The sequence below is a fragment of the Vulpes vulpes genome, chromosome 2, assembly GCF_048418805.1.
Source record: "Vulpes vulpes isolate BD-2025 chromosome 2, VulVul3, whole genome shotgun sequence".
Lineage (NCBI taxonomy): Eukaryota > Metazoa > Chordata > Mammalia > Carnivora > Canidae > Vulpes > Vulpes vulpes.
Genome location: NC_132781.1, coordinates 157443811 through 157461955, shown reverse-complemented (window position 1 = coordinate 157461955; position 18145 = coordinate 157443811). Strand labels below are relative to the sequence as shown.

The 18145-nt window shown below is 52.3% G+C and overlaps 1 protein-coding gene across 3 annotated transcripts in view; it reads right to left on the bottom strand.

Moving 5' to 3' along the window:
• Positions 1-472: 472 nt before the first annotated feature.
• Positions 473-18145, bottom strand: part of ECE1 (endothelin converting enzyme 1) — a 116215-nt gene continuing 98542 nt past the window's right edge. For 2 of the 3 annotated variants that reach the window (XM_072750880.1, XM_026012114.2), the window contains 9 exons: positions 16060-16170; positions 14749-14847; positions 14197-14274; positions 12562-12665; positions 7643-7753; positions 6854-6921; positions 5888-6078; positions 3053-3148; positions 473-2384 (listed from right to left, as the gene is read on the bottom strand). In XM_072750880.1, the coding sequence (XP_072606981.1) occupies positions 2208-2384; positions 3053-3148; positions 5888-6078; positions 6854-6921; positions 7643-7753; positions 12562-12665; positions 14197-14274; positions 14749-14847; positions 16060-16170 (1035 nt within the window). In that variant the 3' untranslated portion in view covers positions 473-2207. The remainder of the gene's footprint in view (positions 2385-3052; positions 3149-5887; positions 6079-6853; positions 6922-7642; positions 7754-12561; positions 12666-14196; positions 14275-14748; positions 14848-16059; positions 16171-18145) is intronic. The other variant, XR_012000145.1, reaches the window with a different exon arrangement.

Sequence of the window (18145 nt, the reverse complement as noted above, 5' to 3'; positions counted from 1 at the left end):
CTAAGCTAGGCATTGGAGGATGGGTAGGAGTTTATCAGGCCGAGAAGTCAGAGAAGAACATTCTAGGCAGAGGGAAGAGCATATGCAAAACCCAAGGGGAGGCGTGAGTGCATGTCAGACGCTTTTCCTTGAACTTCTTTGAATTTACCTACTCCTGTCTGCCCTGCCAAGCATCTGAGGCCTGGAAACCCACTGCTGACACCCTTTGCTCCGAGATCATGGAAAAATAATTTTTCCCAGGATGCCCTTTGGGGACGTATCATTCTCCCCAGCAGGGAGTGCTCACTCGATCTACTGCTGAAGGAAGAATGGCCCGATGGGCACCGGCACTGAGTAACCTTCCAGCATCTGTCAGGGGCCAAGGCCACTGCCCCGGGGAGGGGGAGGTGACAGCTAGCCCGGGGGCTGGGATGGGAAGCTCCGCCTGGGCCCTGGCCCTCCCGCAGCCCCTCAGGACGCGCAGTCACTGCCCCTCGGTACAAGGACTTTATTTGAGTTACGATAGTGCCACACCCAAACTACAGTAGCACAAAACATAATAATACAAAAAACAGATTCCCAGCTCCACACCCCACGTCCAGGCGCACAGAGACCGGACGGAGCGGTCTGTCAGCGGGCAGCCGCGGCTCCTCAGCCTTCAGGCCCATCCCTGGGCCTGAGCCCTCCGGCCCCCAGCGCCCCGCGTTCTCAGGACGCCTGAAGAGGTCACCGCAGTCCGCGGCCCCTCTGGCCGAGCCCACAGCCAGGGACACTTGCTTCCCAGGAGACACTCTGAGGACCGCGGCCCTCTGGGGAAGGCCCGAAGGAGGGGGGCAGGGGGCCCACGGAGGGGCCCCGGGAAGCCTCCCCCCGGGCGCCGAGGTGCGCGTGGCAGCCCGACTCCAGAGACTTCTCTGGCTCCCGGCCACTGCTCTGAAGAGCTACCAGGCCTGCTGCTTGTGCGGCGCGAGTGCCTGAGGGAGCGCGGGCCTCACCCACAGGCGCCGGCTTCCCGGGCGGACCCTGGGCGGGCCACAGGCTGGACAGGGCCGTGGGGGCCTTCCCTCGGGGGGCCCCGGGCCGCCAAGCCCCCGCCGGGGAGTCCATCTGACTACGAGGATTGTCTCAGTCCCCCGCAGGGGCGGGATGGGGTCCTGCGCGGTCCTGACCCTGGGCCGCGGGGTGGCCTGGCTCCGCGGGCAGACGCCTGCAGGCTTCACTGAGGAGCGAGGGCGCGGAGCCTGGGCGGCCTCAGATAAGGCACTGAAGCTGGGGGGCGGGCGGGGCCCCCAGGCGGGACCCAGCTCGGGCCGGGCGCTGCGGGACAGGACAGCGGCGTTCGCCTTCCTCCTCCCGGGGGAAGAGGGTCAGCAAGGCAGACCCCGGGGGGAGGCCAGGAGGAGGCCAGGAGGAGGCCAGCGGGGCCGCTCGGTCTCCCGGGGCTCCTGCCTACAGCTTGAAGGCCACCACCTGGCCCCTCCCGCGACAGCCATCCATTTCCTGCTGCGACTTTGGGGACCAGCCCGTCCTTGGTGGGGTTCCGGCCTCTGGGGACAGCGCTGGCCCCCTGTGACAGCGGCTCTGACAGCGGCTGGCAGGGCAAGCGCCAAGGGCTGGGGCAGCTCTCTCCTGGGGGCCGTGCTCAGCGGGGGGACGGCCTCGGCCCACCTCACAGCGAGGGAGGAAGGGGCAGGACCATCAGTGGGGCTTCCCTTATCCACAGGTTATGTAGAAAAACAGAATATAATAAATATACTAATCCTTTCCTTAAAAAAAAAAAAAAAGTGTTTTAAATGCATCATTTCCCTGAAGATTTCCAGTGTATTCCACAATGTTTAAAAAATAGTTTCCCCAAAAATATATCTTTAAAGCATTTGACACAGTGGTATTTGTGGTGTTTCTGGCGCTGGATGTGGGCGGGGGCTGTGGCCCACTGCCCTTGTCAGTAGGGGGTCCGGGCCTGGTAAGCAACCAGTCTGACCCCCAAATGCCCGTGAGAGTTGGCGCACACGTGCCTGGGATGACAGAGTCTTCACAGGGGATCAAACGTCAGATTATGTTGAGAACCCACATCATAGGCTCAGTTCCGGCTGGAAACCCTCCAGTGCAGGGTAGGGGGGCCCTGGGTGGCCAGGGTGTGGGGCGACACCCCGGATGCTGGATGGAAAGGTGGCCTTGTGGGCCCCACCGGGGGGCTCATCCTGTCTTGGCTCGAGGTGTTTCCACCCTCACCAGACTTCACACTTGTGATGAGGGTTCATGGGTGAGCCAGGGGGGCAGTGGAAGTGTTCTGAGAACTCCTTGGAGTTAGACACGGAGCCAATGACCCGGAAGCGGGAGGGGCTGTGAGGATCGGTGATGAGGCCTTCATGGGAGCTCTCAGGTGTGCGGACAGAGCACCAGACCTTTGTGAGGCAACAAGGGAGAAGCTGAGTCACTGTGGGGCCCCGAGACCAGCAGACTGCCCCCTCCATCCACAACAGCAGGAGAATGAGCCCCCACCCGGTTCTGAGACCCCTGGGAGTCAGGGGGGGCTACTAGGTGGGTAGGGAAGAAACCGGGGGCTGGTATGCCCCCACCCCGGCATTCCCCTACTGCAGTCACCTTTGTCTGGCCTGGGCCTCTGCATTAGACTTCATCTGAACAAAGGATTCTGCCTAAAATCCAGTCTGAAAACTTTGACCTGAGTCCAGGTCACTCACTTCCTGGACAGAACAAAAACTATCTAGTGGCCTGGTGGCTCTGGGCACCAACAGAAAACTATACATTAATGCCAACTCAAAGGACATCCTGGGGCATCTTCAGTTTAGGAGATTTCTAGAACCCCTGAACCAGAAGGGCCCTTAGGACCCACTTGTCCTCCCATCTAACTGATATGGGAAACCTTTCAATGGCATTTGTGGCCCTTAATGGGATTTCTCTACTGGCAGGAAGCTCGCCTTCTTACAGAGTAGATGCCCTATGAACAATCCAATGAGCTAGAAGGTTCTCAGTTGGGGGAACTTGCCTTTTGGCTCTCAGAGCTCCTGCAGAATGTGCCTGGGCTTGGCATATTTTCCTATAATGAACTCACCTGTGCAAAGCCCAGGAAGAAGAGCTGGTTATTGGTGAGGCCCAGGGTGGGCAACGTCTGCTCAGCCCCGTTCTTCTTTATCCAGTTCTGATAGGCCTGGGGTAGAGAAAGCAAAGGTCAGGGGCTCCCACGACACAGGAGCAAACAGGGCGGCAATGGGGGGCCAGTGCAGGAGGTCTCGGCAAGCTCTACCCTGTTGGGGCAGTGACTTGTTTTGGGGAGTCTGGGCCCTGCTCAGCCCAGAGAAACAATCTTCACTTGCACTCATTCCAAAGGGCCTTAAAAATAATCTACGTGGCCATGGCTCTCAAGTGCATACTTCTAGCTCCAGCCTCTTCCCTGATTTGTGTATTCAGTGGCTTCAATTGGATTTCCAAGATGCATCCAGACTTAACACACTACAGACAGAAGCGGGGAGAGGGGTTACGTACACACACACTTTCCCACCGCAGTAAATGGCACTTAGTTCCTTGGGCCCCAACCTCAGAGTTCTTTTTTGAGCTTCTATTTCTTTCTTTTCTTTCTTTTTTTTTTTTAATTTTATTTATTTATGATAGGCACACAGTGAGAGAGAGAGAAAGGCAGAGACATAGGCAGAGGGAGAAGCAGGCTCCATGCACCAGGAGCCTGACGTGGGATTCGATCCCGAGTCTCCAGGATCGCGCCCTGGGCCAAAGGCAGGCGCCAAACCGCTGCGCCACCCAGGGATCCCTCTTTCTTTTCTTTTTAAAAAGATTTTATTTTGTGGCAGCCCGGGTGGCTCAGCGGTCTAATGCTGCCTTCAGTCCAGGGTGTGATCCTGGAGACCCGGGATCGAGTCCCATGTCAGGCTCCCTGCATGGAGCCTGCTCCTCCCTCTGTCTGTCTCTGCCTCTCTCTCTCTCTCTGTGTATGTCTCTCACAAATAAATAAATAAAATATTTTAAAAAATTTATTTTATTTTTTAAGAGTTTTTTTTTAAAGATTTATTTATTTATTTATGATAGACATAGAGAGAGAGAGAGAGAGAGGCAAAGACATAGGAGGAGGGAGAAGCAGGCTCCATGCAGGGAGCCTGACGTGGGACTCGATCCCGAGGATGCCAGGATGGCGCCCTGGGCTAAAGGCAGGCACTAAACTGCTGAGCCACCCAGGGATCCCCAAAGATTTTATTTTTAAGTAAATAAAAACTCATGACCCCAAGACCAAGAATCACACGCTCTTCCAACTGAGGTAGCCAGGCAGCCCTGAACTTCTCGTTCAATTATCCAAACCACCTAAATCTGGCCACTTCTCACCCTTGCCATGGCTTTGCCCCTTCTCTTGCCTGGACAATCTCACAATAGCTTGCTAACTAGACTCCTTGACTCGAGCTGGTCCAATTCCAATCCCTTCTCAACACAACATCTTAAGTCATCCTCATAAAGCAAGGTTGGCAGACTTTTTCTGCAAAGGGCCTGAGAGTAAATATTTTCAGCTTTGGAGGCCAAATGGTGTTGGTGCAACTGCTCAGTTCTGCCTTTGTGGTGTGAAAGCAGCCGTGGACAATGGGAGCCAACGGGCCTGGAGGGGCCCCCCTACAATTTTATTCACAAAAACAGGCTGAGGGCTGGTTTTGGCCCACAGGGTGTAGGTTTCCTAACCCGTGGTTTTTTGTTTTTTTGAAGTTTTATTTATTTAAGTAATCTCTACACCCCACCATGGGGCTCAAACTCATGACCCTGAGATCAAGAGCTGCACATTCCTCAGACTGAGCTAGCCAGGCACCCCTGCTGATCCTGGTTTTAAGGGATAAAATAGAGGATGTCATTCTTCTATTTAAAAATCCTGTGGCAGCTCCCATTATACAGAACAAAACCTAAGCTCCTTGATCAGCCGACAGAGGCCCTGTGAGCTCTGGCCCCAGCCACGCTTCCAACGTCCTCTCCCTCCACTCCACCCGTGCCCAAGAATAGGAAGTGGAGATGGACACAGGCTGCACGGTCAAAGACAGGAAGACCAGCTTCTTCCTCATCATCCAAGAGTCAATTCAAATGTCACTCTCTCCAGAGGGCCTATCCTGACCACCGCTCCCCTTGTTCTGCATTACTTTGCTCTATTTCATATTTTATATTCTTTGTCTTGTCAGCACCTGAAATTATCTTATTTGTTTAGGCACGGGCTGGCCCAGTGTTTCTGGGCTCAGTTTCCTCACCTGTTAAGTGGAGGTTGTATACCTAATGGTAAAGTTGTGGGGTGCTGAGCAGAACCTGGCACATAATAAGGCCTCAAGACCTGGTACCTCATAGTATTTCTGTTCTCATCACGATGAGGAGGCGGCTCTGTCCTGCTGTCTGATAGACACCTTCTCCTCTTCCTGTAGCCTCTCCTCTCTCCCTTCCCACTCAGCTAACCTTTCTGAGCATCTCCCTGGACCAGGCCCTGTGCTCAAGTTGTCTGTCGCCCTTCCGACACCCCACAGATGCTGGTGTAGGTGTTCATGGCCAAGCTCGCTGCAGCCTAAGGAGGCTGGGTGACTTACTCCAGAATCAGAACTTGAACCCGGAACCGACTCCATGACCATCGACCCTCCCTCCCCTCCTGGGTCTGCTGCTGCCTGGATGGGTGACACCTATCCCCGCAGGGATAGGAACAGGCAGGCGGTCAGGTGGCTCCACGCTCTGTGCGGAGGTTTCTGCAGGGCCCCGTGTCAGGCTGCTACCACCCGGTCGCAGATGAGGAGGCAGAAAGGAGCGGCTGCAGCTTGTCCCAGCTTGTCTGGACTGGACAGGCCCTTCCTCCCCGCCCCCTCCCCCGCCTCCACGTCCCAGGAGGCCCCAGCACAGACCTAGAGGGGGGGGGGCGGTGAGGGCTTACCCGATAGGCCGCCTTGAGGCCCCCATTGTCGGCGATGTTCTCCCCCAGCGTGTGCCGGCCGTTCACAGGCTCCCCGTTCACGCTGTAGTTGCCGTACTGCTCCACCATGCACTCCGTCTGCTGCTTGAAAGCCTCCACGGATGAGTTCTTCCACCAGGGCCGAAGGTTCCCGTCCTTGTCATACTCTCGTCCTGTGGGGTCAGAGGGAAGCGTAGGGTCAAGGGCGAGAAGGGGAGGAGGAGGCCGAGGTGGAGCCACCCGCCCATCCCCTGTCTCCCTAGCACCACTGGGGACATGATGCTGGTTTGGGGGCCAGAGTTGCTGGGAGAATGAGCCAGGCTGGCCGGGTGGTGGGTGGGGGAGAGAAAATGGAGGAAGGTGATGTGGGCAAAGGCTCAGAGTGTCCACGGTGTTGGTGGAGCTGGATTCAGTGTCAGGGCTGGCTGAGGGCCTGGGACCCTGAGCCTGGGAAGGGGGAAAATAGAGTCAACAGCACTGGGATCACAGGACAGGCCCCAGCCTCTAAAGTCCCACCTCCTCCTTCTTGGCCTTGGGGTCCCCAAGGTAGGAGGGAATGAGGATTCTGGATGTTTTGATGAGGAGGTAAGTGACTTCAACTCTTCTGATGGCAGTTGGCCCAGAGAAGTCTCCAGAGCGCTGGAGAAATGTGAGCTCCCTTCTGACTCCTAACACCCACTCCTGAGTAGGGGACACCTTCCAGCAACCTCCTGTGTCTGACACAGTCCCCACAATCACCACACGAGGCTGCAATCATCATGACCATTTTACAGACAAGGATGAGAAATGAGAGGACTTGTTAAAGTTCATTCAATCGGCAGAAGGCAGAGCCAGAATGGAACCCAGATCCATTTGTCTCCAGACTTTTGGAAGTAACGAGAGCAAAGCAGAAGCAGCGGGGCCAGGCTTCGATGCTCCCTCTCTGAAGGGGACCCCAGGAAGCCGTACCTTGATCATCAAAAGCATGAGTCAGCTCGTGGCCCACGACAACACCAATGCCACCAAAGTTTAAGGCCCTGGAGGGGAGGACACAAAGGTGAGGGTGATGCCGCTTCCTGGGTCTGGAGACACAGCAGGGTCCTGTGGGGCTCTGTGGAGACGTAGCCACAGCCTGAGCCTCCAGCTAAGCCCTGGAGGCTAGTCAGAGGCTGAGCAAGCAGGCTGTAGTCAGCCTGTACCCACCGGGTGCCAAGCACTGTGCTAGATGCTCCAGTGAACTTTACTATCCTCTCTGGTCACCTCAAAAGAGTTTGGCATTAGTGATGGACTCTATAGATAAGCAAACTGAGACTTGGAATGGTTCGATCACTTTGCCCAAAGGCCACACAGTCAGCAAAAGGCAGACCTGGGATTCAAACCCAGGGCCATGTGCCTTTCCTTTCTGAAGCCTTGCTCTCACACTTTGCACCCCCGCCCCCCCAAGCTGTGACTGCTCTAAAACACCACTAGAGGGGCATTCCTCTAGATAGGGCACCTGACTTCAGGTGACACACCCCCAAGCTCCCACTGTGCAGGGGCTTCTGGATCCCAGGCACCCCTGGAGGGAAGCACAAGGAGTGAGGACGTTGTTTTCTTTGCAACATCACTGAAAGTCCCAAGCTTCCTTGGCTAGTGGGACCAGAAGCACTCAGTGAGACTGGCTGGCTCGTGTGGTCAGCCGTGGGCCACAGGGCTGGGCTGGGTGTCCATGGAGGGGCGGGTGAAGGAGACAGGGTGGGAGCACCACAAGCATCCTACTTGGGTGAGGAGCGGGTATAGAACGGTGCCTGCAGGATCCCGGCAGGAAACACAATCTCATTCTTGGTGGGCGAGTAGTAGGCATTCACCATGGGGGGGGTCATGCTCCACCTGCAAGTAACACACACATGAAAGTTCAGGCACAGCGGGTAGGGAGGCAAGTGGGGTCAGCCTATCTGGCAGGTGTCAAGGGCCTTAACCCAGCCTCAAGTGCACACAGGCACAAGGACATCTTCAGCAGCACTGTTTTTGAGGGGAAAAACACCCACGTGTCTGCAAAAAAAAAAAAAGGTATCAATTCGATCTGATATCACACACGCAGTGGAACAAGAAGGTTCTTACAAAGAGCCAGATGGACCATTATATACTGAAAGGCCACTGCTGCCAGGTAGTTCTCAAAGTGTGGTCTGTGGACACCTGGTAGGGTCCCTAATTCCCTTCTAGGGGGTCTGTGAGGTCAAAACTGCCAATAATAATATTAAGACATTATTTGTCTGTTCCACCTTGTTGACATGTGCCCTGATGGTGTGAAAGCAATGGTTCGTAAGCCTTGGAGCCTACGCGTGAATCAAGTAGGGGCACCCGTCGTTCTAGTCACCGTGTTCCTCACCAGGAGAGACAAACCCATTTCACTTAGGAACACTGTTGATGAAGTAGCACGATTACTTAATTTTTTAAAAGTTTTATTTATTTAAGTAATCACCACACCCAATATGGGGCTCGAAATGGAGTAAAAATCTTTTGATATTTGGTGTGACCAGATGGGAAGTCCACATAAGCACCTGTGCTTTTCTCACAGGACCCCATTTGTACTTGTGAGGATGACTGGCAAACTAGCATTTCAGACTTGGGTATTTGGCAGACTTCTTCCTGAAAATGAAGTGAGCTTATCACCTCAAGGGAAACAACTGCTGTCATTTGTTGCCTGTGACAAAAAGTCAAGGTTTAAAAAAAACTTTCAGAGAATGTTTGGCTGGTTCAGCTGTTAGAGCACATGATTCTTGATGTCAGGGTTGTGAGTTCAAGCCCCAAAATGGGCATTGAGGTTACTTAAAAAATAAGAATAGGGGCGCCTGGGTGGCTCAGTTGGTTAAGCATCTGCCTTCAGCTCAGGTCATGATCTCTCAGAGGTCCTGGGATCGAGCTCTGTGTTGGGCTCTGTGTTCAGCAGGGAGTCTGCTTCTCCCTCTCCCTCTGCCTCTCCCCTGCTTGTGATCTCTCTCAAATAAATAAGATCTTTTAAAAAAATGAAAAATGAAAAAAAACTCTATAAAGTTTCAAGCAAAATTAATTAATTAGTAAATTAATTAGTAAAATTAATCACAAGAACTTGCATAGGTCACCATAAATGTGACAGCTTCCTGATATTGTGTGGGTTTTTTTTTTTAAGATTTTATTTATTAGAGAGAGAGAGAGTGAGAGCGAGCACAAGCAGGAGGAGCAGCAGAGGGAGAGGGAGAAGCATGCTCCTTCCTGTTCAGGGAGCCTGACATGGAGTTTGACCCCAGGACTCCAAGATCATGAGCTGAACCAAAGTCAGATACTTAACCGACTGAGCTACCCAGGTGCCCTGACAGCTTCCTGATACTTAAAAGACTTCTCAGGAGGTCAACAGTGATATGAACAAAGGCGGATTTTTCTGGATATTGTATAATGAAAATGTCACTATTTAGAGGTTGTATAAAAGTCAGCAAGCTATTGTTTCTCAAATGATCAATACATAATGTTACAAATCATGGCTGGGTCAATGATCCATTTAAAGTGCAAGACAGGGACACCTGGGTGGCTCAGCAGTTCAGTGTCTGCCTTTGGCTCAGTGCATGATCCCGGTTCCAAGACTGAGTCCCACATCGGGCTCCCTGCGAGGAGTCTGCTTCTCCCTCTGCCTGTGTCTCTGCCTCTCTCTCTGTGTTTCTCATGAATAAATAAATAAAATCTTGGAAAAAAAAATAAAGTGCAAGACAGACTGATGGGTTTTAGTATAACACAGTATGAAAAGTTCATGGCTAGGGGTTCAGGTTCTGTAGTGCGATTAACCTTTAAAAAATTACTACGTGCTGAGTTTCGGTGTAGTATCAATGAAGAATGTACAGAGTATCAGAAAAAGCTACTAAATCATCCCTTCCTTTTCCATCTTCATATCTGCATGAGGCTGTATTTTCATTTTTCCATGGGGAGTGGCTGAAGAGGGGTGAGATAATATTTTTTTTTAAAAAAGATTTATTTATTATTTGAGAGAGAGAACGGGGTAAAGAAAGGGGGAGAGAGGGGAAAGGGGAAAGGGATGAGAGAGAAAGAATGAGAATCTCAAGCAGACTCCCTGCTGAGCATGGAGCCTGACAGAGGTCTTGATCCCATGACCCTGAGATCACGATCTGAGCCGAAATCAAGAGTCAGGTGCTTAACCAACTGAGCATCCCAGGCGGTCCTGAGAGAGAATCTTAAGCAGGCTCCATACCTAGCCTGGAGCCTGATGCAGACTTGATCTCATAACCCTGAGATCATGACCTGAACTGAAATCAAAAGTTGGATGCTTAACTGACTAAGCCACCAGGAGCCCCTAGATTTTCTTTATATATTTCAAAATAATATACTGCAACAGATTGAACACAGGAAGCAGATATGAGACTCCAGATCTTCTATTATCAGATATTAGGGGCACCTGGGTGGCTCAGTGGCTGAGCTTCTGCCTTTGGCTCAGGTTGTGATCATAGGGTCCTGGGATCCAGCCCTGCATCGGGCTCCCTATAGGGAGCTTCTCCCTCTGCCTGTGTCTCTGCCTCTCTGTGTGTCTCTCATGAATAAGTAAAGCCTTAAAAAAAAAAGCCAGATATTAAAGAAATATACAAAAAGTAATATACCCTTTTCTCACTAAACTTTTCATAAAGTTTACACTAAATTCATACAATCTCCATACACAAAAAGACTCTTTGAGGTCGAATAACTTCAACACTGTTGAAGGGGGAGCCTGGCTGGCTCAGTTGGAAGAGCATGTGACTCTTGAACTTAGTGTTGTGAGTTCAAGCCCCACATTGAATGCAAAGATTAGTTAAATAAATAAAATAAAAATAAAATAAAATAATAAAGAATGTTGAAGGGATCCTGATGGTAGAAACATTTGTCCACTCGATATTTCTTTCTGGTGTAGAGGGGAAGGTCAGTGAGGAGAGGAGCGAGACAGAAAGGATGTTTTTTCTAAGCGCTTAGTCACTCACTGTCTCCTCCGGGTGAGCCCCACAGAGACGTGTTGTGGGGTACCTGAAGCCATGGGAAGATAGAAATCGAAAACATCATATTTATATTCAAATAATCATGGCTACATTAATGGGCAGAAGGCAGAATTTATTTTTTTATTTTAAAAATGATTTTTATTTATTTATTTGAGAGAGAGAGATAGAGAGATAGAGAATCAATATAAGCAGGGAAAGGGGAGAGGCAGATGGCGAAGCAGATTCCCTGCTGAGGGGATCCCTGGGTGGCGCAGCGGTTTGGCGCCTGCCTTTGGCCCAGGGCGCGATCCTGGAGACCCGGGATCGAATCCCACGTCAGGCTCCCGGTGCATGGAGCCTGCTTCTCCCTCTGCCTGTATCTCTGCCTCTCTCTCTCTCTCTCTGTGACTATCATAAATAAATAAAAATTAAAAAAAAAAATAAGATTTAAAAAAAAAAAAAAGATTCCCTGCTGAGCAGGGAGCCCCTATGCTGACATTGGGTTCAATCCCAGGACCCTGAGATAACCGAGGGCTGGATCCCAGGACCCCAAGATCATCACTTGAGCCGAAGGCAGACCCGACTGAACCATGCAGGTGATCCCAGGAAGCAGAATTTAAATGAAAAAGTTTAAGCTAAATTAAAAGACTTCAGATAAATTCAGAACCTTGTGGCAGTACCTGTGCCAGATTCTGGAGATAAAAAAAAACACTTTCCGCACATTTGGGGGAGGGGGTTCCTTGATAGGAAGACAGGATCTTAAGAGAAAACAGAGATGGTCAAACCCCCCATTGGCCACGAGGGGGAGCAAGAAGCAAAGAGAAGTTGCTTCCATCTTGGGGTAAGATTTATTCTGCAAAATGTTTAAGGCGTGCAGAGAGCTTATTTTGAGAGCTACAGCTCGGCTCACAATATGAGTTTTCCAAGGAGACTGCTCAAAAAGAAAAAAAAAAAAAAAAGGCAGACACCAGGGCTCATTCCAGATTATTTTAAGAAACTTTGAGGACCAGGAGGAAGCTGTATTTCAAAAAACTTCCCCCAGGGGGCACCTGGGTGGCGTAAATGAGCCTTCAACTCTTGGTTTTGGCTTGGGTCACGAATCAGAGTTGTGGGATCTGTGGGATCGAGCCCCAGTGATGGCTCCGTGGTCAGCACAGAGTCTGCTTGAGATTCTCTCTCCCTCTGCCTCTCCCACTTGTTCTCTCGCTCAAATAAATATATAATCTTAAAAAAATAAAAAAGACCCTCCCTTGAGGGTCCTGATGTGCAGTGAGGTTTGGGATGCACAGCTGTCGGGAGCCCATTTGGAATCTTCCCTTCCTAGCTGAGGGCCTCCTCTGTGCCAGACACTGCCCAGTCATACTTGACTGTCACATGGCTCCTTCCATCTTATCTGCAGATAATTGAGGCAGAGGCTCCCAACACTGAAGTGGTGGAGCCAGGGGCATGAGGCCAGGCTACTCCTCCAACAGGCTGGGTGCTGAGGGGGCACACAGCTCCGGGCAGGTCCCAGCTCCTAGCCAGGCACACTTCCTCGGCCCATGGCTTCCTCATCTGAAGAGTGGGAAACCAACGGTACCCACTCCTCACATGGCACTTCTGACAGTTACATGTCTGGCACACGGTGCATATGTGACAAAGGCAGGCTCTGCCCAGAGCGCCCCTGTGTGCTGGGAGCCAGCACCCTCCCAGCCAGGCCCGGGGACTCACTGGTCTCTGTTGGGAGCTTTCCTGAGCTGGTCGGCAGTGACCCTCCAGGAGAAGTTAAAAAACCGCATGGCGTTTTCGAAGTAGAGGTCGGGCACTGCAGTGTACTGGAGAGGAAGCAGAGTCACAGGATCAGAGCACGCCCGGACGGGAGGGCCTCGGCTCCTCAAAGCCAAACCCCTCCTTCTAAACCCAGGGAAGCTGACACCCCATGGGGTTAGGGGATTGGTCCCCAGGTCAGAAGCTTGGACGGAGGGCTCGGGTTCTCACCTCGGCCCTGACCCTGCTGGGGCCTGGCACCTTCTCCCATGTGGGGACACACCAAGAGCTTCATGGGGGCCACTCATCACCCAGCAGGGTCACAGGCCCACCTCAGAGCCCGAGCCTCAGGCAGGAGGTCTGTCCAGCTCTGTCCGATAGAACTTTCTGTGATTATAGGCTAGTCCTAAGTCTGTGTTATCCACTGTGGTAGACACCAGCCACACGTGGCTATCGAGCATTTCAAATGGGGCTAGTGTGACTTTTAAATTAAATTAAATTTTAATTAACTTAGATTTTAATTAATTAAACAGTAGTGGCTAGGAGCTACCACACTGCATAGCACACGAATCAAGCTGGGATCCATCTCTGAAACATCAGGGGACAGGCATCACTGCAAGCTTTCCTCAGCACTCAGCTCAGCCTTTTGGCTCTTTTCAGGGACAAGCTTCTCCCTCGGATCTGCTCCAGAGCTTTCTGGCTTCTCATCAGGGCTCTGGTAAAACGCTGGGCCCTTGGGGACAGGACTCTGATCCTATGGGCTATGCCTGGGCTGTCCCCAGGAGCCTCTGGATCTTGTGTCGTGACACCCTGGAGCATCTTAAATTATTCTCAAGGAAAAAGGCTGTGGAATGAGTCAGGCCCATATTCTCAGAAGTAATTTTAATATTCTTAGGTTTTAAATAGAGCCATGATGAGAGGTTATTATAATTGCAAAAATGCCTGAATTTCACAAATTTCAATCACAAGAAGATATAAAACTATCTTTCAGGGCAGAAGCATAATCCATTTACAGGGATGACCTGCCAAAAGCTCTAACCACGAAGAATATATCAAGTATGTTTGCTGCTTCAATTAAGCTTAACCGTGCATTTGGGATTCATGCTCTCTTCCCCATTAGCATTTCAAGGTCCAAATGAGGTCCAGGTTTCTCTGGGAGGGTGGGGGAAGACCCTGGGGAGAGGAGGAGGCAATCTTGGGGACGGAGAAGGAAGAGGCAGTATGAGGGGCTCCACTTGTCACCCCACCTCCTGCTGTTTTAGGGGCGTCAATCTGTCTGTCTCTTCTAAGGTCTGCTCACCTCTGTTATTTCCCACCCATTAAATGGAGCATCTGGCAGGGCACATGGCACTACTTGGTACTGACTGCTGGGCCCTGACAGTGGCTCCAGAGAGGCAGGCTCCTCTAGCCCAGGAGACGAGGGGCAGAGAAGAGCTCCCTCTTGCCTGATCCAGCCCCACACCACCGCATCTTGAGATGTCTTTACAGTCAAAGTACCTCTAGCTTCCCAGCTGGACCCAGCCTGCCTCTGCTCTTCCCCAAATGGGGGACCTCCAGGGACATGCGGGAATGCAAGGGGGCAGGGTGGGAGCCACTCACATCATTGAACACTTTGTCGAGCTCCTTGGGATCCATGATAAAGTTGGGGTAGCCTATCATGTTGTAGATAGCGTCTGCCTGGATAGGAGAGATACAGAGGATGCTGAGCACCCAGCAGTGCTCTGGGCCAAAGGGAAACGGGAAGGTCCTCCCACCATGGGCTTCCACATCTCTTTCTGGAAAGATTCCTCTCTTGCCTGACTTCTACTTACCCTTCGGGTCTCTGCTTAAACATCACTTCCTGAGGGAAGCCTTTGCTGGCTGCCGCCCGCTGGACTATATCAAATCCTTCATTCTCCGTTAGACATGTCACATCTCCTTGCATTTTTCCCATCACTCACTCACCACAGTTTATCTTTAGTCATTAATGCAATCATGTATTCACAGCTGACCCTCCTTCCTGCTGGAATGTTCACCCCCAAAGGCAAGACAGCACCAACACTGTGCTCACCAGATGTGACTGGTCTCCCTTCATGCACCCTCCTCCATCTGTGGCTGCAGCTCTTGGAGGGGAAGCCTTAGGCACTCCTTACAGCACCGCGCCAGCCTCACCTTTTCCTTGGCTGATCTCCGAGTCTCTTCATCCATCCACTTCAGGGTGCTCAGGCTTTCCTCGAATGCCTTCTTGATCTCTAGGATTATCTCGCTGGCCTGAGAAGACAGAAGCTGACTGGTGAGGTCTGGGCACTGGATACGCACCCCATGCAGGAGGAGGCCAGAGCCAAAATTCAGGAATCAGCTCAAAGCCTCAGGCTCTTCAGTGCCCAGAACACTAAAGTCCTGCAAGAGAAGATTGGAACTTCCATAAACAGAGCTTTTGGCACCACAGACACTCAGGATAAGCTTTGGGAAAGCTGAAAAAGTCTCTCTGCAGAACTTTTCAGAGCCTTTAGTGTGTAACATGAAGTTTGATTCTTTTGGAGGGAGTAAAGTTCAGAGCCTTTTTCAGATTTACTGGGCCACAGGATCTCTTTTTGATGGAATGGGCTTTAAAATCTAGAGCACCCGAGTTCTGATAAGCAGTTTCATAAATGTGGTGCTCCGGCTGGAGACGAGCAGCTGTTCTCGAGGGTTATAATGTCACAGGCAGACTCGGAGCCCGAAGATTGTACAGCAGAGTAAGGAAGTCACGCAGCAGAAAGAGCAGAGGGGCTGATGGCCGACAGAACTGGACAAAGATTCCATACCAGCCACTCACAGGTAAGTCACGTAAGAAAAAGGAGTCTCCGTTTGTTAACATTGGACTGCAGAGAGCATCTATGTAATTAAAATCAGTAATAAAAACTGGAACAAAAATATAACAGCTGCCATTTACCAAGCCCTTGTTTTGTGCCAGGTGTTCTCTGTGTGTAGCATCTCATTTCCCGTCCCACTGCGGGATGGGCAGCCCTGCTTCCGAGGTAACGGTGATGGGAGAAAACTGTCCCAAATCACCCAACCAGGAGGCAACGGATCCAGGATCTGAACTGGGGCCCGGCTGCCTTCACGCACCTAGCCGTGATGTTCCTCGCCTGTCCAGAACACGGGGTTACCCCACAGGGTAAGAGAAATGTCACCCTTTAGGCCAGAACTGCTCTGCCAACAGGGTCTCGCTGGGCCCTTCCTTCTGCTTGGGGGTGGAGGTGGAGACGGCCTCGCAACGGGTTAATGATAATACAGTAGAGTGCCCGGCACTCAATGACAGTAGCCATCCTGGGGAACTCCCAGCACTCAAGGCTTCAGAAAACAGGACCTCTGGGTTAAGGCTGGGGCCCTGGCCCGGAGCAGGAAAGGTCCAGGGTAGAGCAGAGTGGGGGCTGCCAAGCTCAGGAGGGGCTGGAGCAGGGGCGCCGTCACGGCCTGTGTGCGAGGGGAGGCACTCACTATGCTCTTGCTGTCCTCGGCAAATGTCGCTTTGACAAACATGGGGCCCAGGGCGAAGCCCAAGTTGTTCTCTGTGTCGCTCACGCAGAACTTCCACCGAGGAAGACAGGTCTGGAAACACAAGGGAGAGGAGTTACCGGGCCCCATCCTTCTTCTTCCTAAGCCCCGTCTGTCTGGGAGGCAGCAGCTGGAAGCCTGTGCTTCCTTCCAGAACCTCAGGGAGACTTTTCTGATGCAGTGGAAGTTATTTTAGGCACTGGACCAAGAGGCCACAGAATATTGCTCATGGCCGCCATCTACTATTTCCTGAACGCCAGGCTCTGTGCATGGCATGTCATGAACAGTGTCTCACCGAGCCATGAAAATGAACCTGGAAGGCAGGGATGTGGGCCTTGCCAGCTGAGGAGGCAGAGACTCAGCAAGGGGAAGTCACCGGCCCAGGGACCCACGGGGAGTGAGGGGGCCTGAAAGGCCTGACCGTGCACCCCATGCCCCTACCCCTACCTTGCCCTGGGGGAGGCTAAGAATCCTGGTGGCCAAGACTTGAGAAATTTCCTCATCTACCCACGGACGACAGGAAAACCTCCCCAGAAGGCCAGGACCCAACCCCATGGAAAGCCTCCTAGGGGAAGGGCTGGCACAGGAATGCGTCAGGGCATTGGTGTCGTGGCCACTCGCAGAGTCGCCCACAAGCCCGCCAGCCCACAGGACACCTCTGCGGAGCCAGAAGCGGGCACTCTGCTGGGAGCAGCCTCATGCAGTGTGGCTCCGGGTTCCGGCCCCGCTGGCTTCCCTGCCCCGGGCAGCCCTGTGTGACCACCTGGGGTGGCCCTGCTCCCGTCAATCCGTAAATCCCTTGTGTGGCCTCCTGACCCCAAAGAACAGGTGGCATAAATCACCAGGCTCAGGGTGGCCGGCTCCAGAACAGTTTTCCAACTGACAACAACCAAATGCCCACCAACAGGCAGCCGGATAAACAAAATGTGGTATTTTTATACAACAGCATACTACTTGGCAACAAGAAGGAGTGAACTACTGATATACACAACACGGTTGAATTTCACAGCTGTGAGCTGAGCACAAGAAGCCAGACACAAAAGAGCACACGAGGCAGGGCACAATCCCCCCATGCCCATCCACACCCACCTGTGGGACCATCGGGCGAGGGGCTTCGGGGAACCTTCTGCTCCCAGGATGCTGGAGGGACCGGTGACAGGAGTGTCTCTACCTTGAGTGGGGTGTGGGTTTTGTGGGCCATTTCCTTTGTCCAAACTCACTGGACTGAGTACTTAGTGTATACTGCACATTTTATGTGTGTAAATTATACCTCAGCTAAAGAAATGTCTTCCGTGAAAGCAGGACTAAGGGAAGGACGTAAAGGGGCATCTCGGCCTTCCTTCTGTTTGGAGGCCCAAGTCCTTTCAAGCTTTCCCCACCCATGTGTCCATTTAGATGCCTTCCCACAACCTGCCCACCTACAGCTGGACACAGGCTGCGCCCACACCCGGCTGAGGCTGCCCACGCAGGAGGTCAGGACCAGGGGACCTCGAACTCATGGGCTCCGTGGGGCTCTAGGCCCTGATGGCTGAGTCAGGAGCTGAGTTTTCCTGCCTTCTCAGGAGAGCTTTTGCATGAGCCCATTCACTCACTCACTCACTCACTCATTCATTCCTTCATTCCTTCATATACCCTGAGTCTTCTGGACAGTTCCTCTGCACCCTGACTATGGCTACATGCTTGGAACCTAGAGACAAATCGGCCATGGGCCTTGCCCTCAAGGGGCTCAATCGAAAGCACCCAGTGAGAGAGAAAGACACCCCAAACAGCAAGGCTGCAGCAGTACATGCTTGCTGAGTGTTTACTGGGTGTGGCCCTAGCCCATATGATCGTCATGATAACCCCACGAGGCAGGTACCCCCTGTGCTCCTTTTTGCAGATAAAGAACATGGCGGTGGGTGCTTTAGCCTTTAGGATAGACTTTGGGGGGAATCCCTTTATGTAATTCCCAGACAGCCCCCTGGTCACCAGGCCAAGGATGAGTTACTGCTTTTTTACATCTGGGTAGACTGAGCCCTCTGCTCCAATG